The 6,000-nt window shown below is 40.8% G+C and overlaps 1 protein-coding gene across 1 annotated transcript; it reads left to right on the forward strand.

Moving 5' to 3' along the window:
- Positions 1–4,033: 4,033 nt before the first annotated feature.
- LOC138338763 (uncharacterized) lies at positions 4,034–4,503 on the forward strand. Its single transcript, XM_069289851.1, has 2 exons — positions 4,034–4,039; positions 4,105–4,503. The coding sequence occupies exons 1-2, from the start codon at positions 4,034–4,036 to the stop codon at positions 4,501–4,503; spliced, it is 405 nt and encodes a 134-aa protein (XP_069145952.1).
- The last annotated feature ends 1,497 nt before the right edge of the window (positions 4,504–6,000 follow it).

The raw sequence follows: 6,000 nt of genomic DNA on the forward strand, positions 1-6,000 counted from the left end.
AGTTACTTATAATTCGATCTATACTTTGGAGCAGTTGAGGTATGTGACCCAATTTCTAAAACGCTTAACCACAAAGATAGGGTAAAGAACTTTGTGGCATTGCCTAGGGAGTCGGTAAGTAGTTCTTGGGATAGATTCACCTCATTTCTGAGAAGTGTCCCAAACTACCGTATTGATGATGAATCATTGAAAGAGTACTTCTATCAGGGTGCAAGATGATAACAATAAGGTAGTACTTGATACTATTGCAGGAGGTTTTATGGTGAGTGCACTTACGCAGAGATGGAGGAAAGGTTGGAGAAAATTTCTCGAAACAATAAGGCTTGGGGAACTAGGAAGTCGAACACTGGGAGAAACATCTTTGCAGTGCAAGCTACACACAATCCGTCCGCAGATGAGATTCGTGAAAAGATGGCTCAAATAAGGACTGAGCTTGGGTTCGTATTAAAACATGTCACTTTGGGTGCAGAAAAAGTGAATGTGGTGAATTATTTGACTAAGCCACCACCGCCGGTAGATGAATTTTACTATGAGGAAGACTTTTATGCAGTACATGAGCAAATGAGGGGTTTCCGACCAAACGCCCAAGACTCCAATAAAGAGAATTGGCGTCAAGGTCAAGGAAATCAAGTTCAAAACTATGGGAATTACAATCGAGGGGGTCACTATGTTCGAGATGGCAACTACAACCGCGAAAACAACTTCAATCAGGGTAACTATGGTAATTCAAATGATCAAAGTGGCCCTATGTTCCACCTCAAAATTGAAAGTTGCTCTTAGGGATGGAAGAGGTAGTATGGTGCAAGTTGAGGATATATTGCAGAAGATGAGGAGGAGGTTTGATGCTAGTGATCAGCACGCCAAAGAGTTGAGAGGTGATTTAGCGAATATTGGGAAAAAGGTGGATGCACATGCAATCTCAATCAAGCATCTTGAGTTGCAAATGGCCCGATTATCTTCTACTGTGAACCCACGCCAACTGGGTACTCTTCCTAGCAATACCGTCCAAAATCCAAAAAATAATGGACATTGTATGGCAGTCACTACTCGAAGGGGTAAGCAAACCATTGACCCACCTGCACCATCTGGCGTAGAAGATGAGATGAGAGGAGATGATGTGGTAGAGAAAGTTAGTGGTGAGTTGGTAGACAAAACGGGAAAAGAAGTAGAGCTACCCCAAAAGGTGACTCCCATTACTATACCACCATTACCGTTCCAGCAAAGGTTGGTGAAAAGGACCGATGATGGTAACTACCAGCCTTTTATTACTATGTTGAAACAGTTCTCCATCAATGTCCCTTTGATAGAAGCTCTTGAACAAATGCCCGGTTACGCCAAGTTCATGAAATATATGGTCACTAAGAAGAGATTTGTTAGTTTTTAGGATGATGATCGGATGCAACATTGTAGTGTTATTGCTACAAGGTCTCTTGTGCAAAAGAAAGAAGATGTGGGCGCTTTCACTATTCCATGCACAATTGGGTTGTTACAGTTTGCTAAAGCATTATGTGATCTTTGGGCAAGCATAAATATCATGTCTCTCTCTATTTACAATAAGTTAGGTTTAGGTGACCCGAATCCCACTGCGATGCAATTACTGATGGTCGATTGAACGGTGAAGAGGCCTATTGGGATACTCTACGATGTGTTAGTGAAGGTGGAGTCATTCATATTTCCGGCCGATTTTATGATTCTTGATTTTGAGGTGGATTTTGAGGTGCCTATTATTCTTGGGAGGTCGTTCCTTGCTACCTGTCGCGCATTGGTTGACATAGAGAAAGGGCAGATGAAGTTTTGGTTAAATAATGAAGAAGCGACTTTCAACATTTGTAGGTCCATGAGGCAGAGTGATGAGCTTCAATCAGTATCTACGATATCCTACAGAGTTGAGAGTTTGTCTAAGGTACAAATAGAATAGGGCCTTGGTGTTCAGGCACTAGTGGTAGTGCTCATAAAATTTTAGAGTGATGGTATTGAAGAGTATGGGTCATTGGTTGCTGCACTTGATCGAGGTGATGTTCGGTTCAAACCAAAGAAGTTGGAGTTGGATATGAAGAATCGCGAGTCTCCACCGCGAAACCATTTATTGAGAAGGCCCCAAAATTGGAGCTTAAGGCTCTACCACCTCATTTGAGATATGTTTTTTGGGAAACTTTGTCGGTAATCATTGCATCGAATTTGAATGTGGAATGTCTTGTAGAGGTGTTGAAGAGGTTAAAACGAGTCATTGGTTGGACTATTGCAGACATTATTGGGATTCCACTCGATATTTGTTCATGCAAAATCCAACTCATGCCCGATCATAAGACAAGTATAGAGCATCAAAGACAGTTAAATCCACCTTTGAAAGAGGTAGTGAAGAAGGAGCTCATTAAGTGGTTGGATGTTGAGGTCATATATTCGATTGTCGATAGTAGTTGGGTTTATCCTATTCAGTGTGTGCCCAAAAGGGGGGAATGACGTCCCTTATGAGAAGAATGAGCTTGTTCCAATGAGGCCGGTGACCGTATGGAGAGTTTGTATGGATTTTCAAAAGTTGAATGTATGGACTAAGAAAGACCATTTTCCGATGCCCTTCATGGATCAGATGTTGGATAGGCTTGTAGGAAAAGGGTGGTATTGTTTTCTTGATTGGTATTCGGGTTACAACCAAATCTCTATTGCACCGTATGATCAAGAGAAAACCACCTTTACTTGTCCTTATGGAACTTTCACGTTCAAGAGAATGCCTTTTGGATTGTGTAATACACCGGCTATATTTCTGAGATGTATGATGTTGATATTGTCCGATATGGTGGAAGACACTATTGAGGTGCTTATGGATGATTTTTCAATGGTTGGCGACTCCTTTGAGAGTTGTTTGAATCACTTTCCCGAGGTTCTCAAGAGGTGTGAAGATTGCAACCTTCTGCTAAATTTGGAGAAATGTCACTTCATGGTGAAAGAGGCTACTATATTGGGTCATCGCATCTCACAGAAGGGTATAAAGGTTGATCGAGCAAAAGTTTAAGTGATAGAGAGACTTTCTCCACCCATCTCTATAAAAGGTGTGAGGAATTTTTTTTTGGCATGCGGGCTTCTACCGGAGGTTTATGAAGGATTTTTCAAAAATTTCACATCCTCTGTGCAATTTACTCGAGAAAGAGTGTAAATTTTATTTTGATGAATCTTGTATGAAAGCGTTTGGTGAGTTGAAGGAAAAGTTGGTGTCTGCGCCCATTATTATTTCCCTGAAATGGAGTAAGCCATTTGAGATGATATGTGATGCTAGTGGGGTTTCTCTTGCTGTAGTTTTGGGTCAAAGAAGGGACAAAATCCTTCACCCCATTTATTACGCTAGTAAGGCCCTTAATAAAGCTCAAAAGAACTATATTGTGACTGAGCAAGAGATCCTTGCGGTGGTTTTTGCATTTGAGAAATTTCGTTCCTATTTACTAAGCACAAGAGTCATAGTGCATAATGATCATTCTTCTTTGATATATTTGATGGAAAAGAAGGATACGAAGCCAAGATTTATTAGATGGGTATTATTGTTGCAAGAATTTGACTTTGAAGTGAAAGATAGAAAAGGGACCGAAAAACAAGTTGCCGATCACTTGTACCGATTAGAAGATGAAGCTATGCGAGAGTTGGCTGAAAAGGCTAAAATTGATGATACTTTCCATGATGAGCATGTTTTGGCCGCTTCTCATCACTTGTTTCCATAGTTCACCGATTTTGATAAATATTTGGCTAGTGATATCGTATTATCGGAGTTGTCCTTTCATCAAAGGAAGAAGTTCATGCATGAAGTGAAAAAGTTCTTTTGGGATGATTCATATTTATATAGGAGTTATGCTGATGGTCTTATTCACCATTGTGTGCCGGAAGTTGAGATGTTAAGCATTTTCTAGTCATGCCACTCCTCGCTTGTGGGTGGCCATCATAGTGGTATCCGGACTGCCCACAAAATCTTGCAATGTGGCTACTATTGAACAAACCATCCACCAAGATGTTCATGAGTTCGCCAAGGCATGTGATAGGTTCCAGAGAGATGGAGGTATTTCTAGAAGGCTAGAGCTCCCTTTAAATCCCATTCTTGTAATTGAGTTATTTGATGTGAAGGGCATTGACTTTATGGTCCCTTTTGTGAGTTCTCATGGGATGAAGTACATTCTTGTGGCGGTTGATTATGTGTCAAAATGGGAAGCCATAGCACTTGCAAACGATGAAGGGAACACTATCATCGCGTTTTTGAAAAAGAACATATTTTCCAGATTTGGCACCCCTAAAGCCATTAATAGTGATGGGGGATCCCACTTTTGCAACAAGTTGTTCAAAGGGTTGTTGGAGAAATATGGGGTTCGCCACAATGTAGCCACTCCTTACCATCCTCAAACTAGTAGGCAAGTTGAGGTGTCAAAAAGAGATATCAAGCAAATTCTGACGAAAACGGTGAATGCTAGTAGAACGGATTGGTCAAGAAAGCTTGATGATGCTCTTTGGGCCTACCGGACAGCATAAAAGACTCCCATAGGTATGTCTCCATACCAGCTTGTATATAGGAGGCTTTTCACTTGCCGGTTGAGTTAGAGCATAAGGCCATGTGGGCAATGAAGAAACTGAAGATGGGTTGGAATGAAGAAGCAGAATAGAAATTAAATGGGTTAAATGAGCATGATGAGTTTTGCTTGAAGGCATATCAAAGTTCATCCCTCTACAAAGAAAAGATGAAGAAGTACCATGACCAAAAGATTGAAAGGGGCAAATTTGTTGTTGGGGATTTGGTGTTTTTGTTCAACTCTAGGTTGCGCTTGTTTCCGGGCAAATTCAAGTTCAAATGGACTGGTCCATTCTTGATCACCTAAGTGTTCCCTCATGGTGCGGTTGAGTTGGAGAACAAGGAGGTTCCAAGGTTCTAGGTAAATGGGCAAAGAATCAAAATTTACCTCGGGCATGCAAAAAATGTGAATAAAGTTGTTGAGGCACACCATCTTAATGAAGTCTGAGTAATCAAGATTCTTGCATCGTGTCGCGATGTTAAATCAAGAACTGATTGGGAGGCAACCCAATATGTATCTTCTAGACAACATTAGTTTTTTTCTTGTCTATATAGGAATAGTTGCATTATTTCGGTTTTTCACGTAATGTCATGTGTGGATTTTCTTTTATTTCTTTTAGAGTGTTGGCTAGAGAGTAGTCTAGGGTCAGTGTCTAAAAAAGTGTCTAGAAAATACAAAAAGAATGGTTTATTGGGTGCTCAATGTGCAGGTACCAAACCTACGGAAATTTGCAGATATTGGTCTGATGCACTGATCTACGGACCAATCGACGGGCTTTCGTCCCATCGATGGACCGTCAATAGCGTCCGTGGATTCCAGGAATGATTTTTAATTTTGTCCAAGTTAAAGCACAATCGATGGAGAAGTCGACGGACCATCGATTGACTTACGGTCCGTCAACGTGGAATCGTGAGTTCCCCAGAACCCATGGCCCAACCTGACCCGACCGGCTATATATTAAAATAACACCCTTTAAGTTACACCCACCTTTTCAAATTCTCCCGAACCATTTCCCTCTCCTTATTCTCTTACTCCCCCACTCACTCCTATATTAAATCCACCATAATTCCCATCTGATTTCCCATCTTCTCCAAAAATCCCTCAGTTTCCCAAACAATTCTTTCCCAAATTCCCATCCTTTTCTTTCATTTTTTTACGGTGTTCGAAGGCGGGCTCGGTGTTGTTATTGCAAAGTTCATCCTTATATTCACTCCACTAAAACGTACAGGTATTCCATTCTCATCCGCTCAATGAATTCTCGTTCATTTGCATGCAAAAATGATGAAACTTTATGTGGGTCTTTACTTCGGGACACAAATTCATGATTAACTTGTTAAAAAATGGGTTCCTTGTCCCTTAGAATGATCGAAAGTGAATGGTTTGGGTGTGCTAGTATCTAAATGAACTATGTTATGCGTTTTGTGGTTTTCTGACTTAGAGCTTGATCGTCTCGTAGAAT

Source organism: Solanum lycopersicum, chromosome 10, assembly GCF_036512215.1.
Source record: "Solanum lycopersicum chromosome 10, SLM_r2.1".
Classification (NCBI taxonomy): Eukaryota; Viridiplantae; Streptophyta; class Magnoliopsida; order Solanales; family Solanaceae; genus Solanum; species Solanum lycopersicum.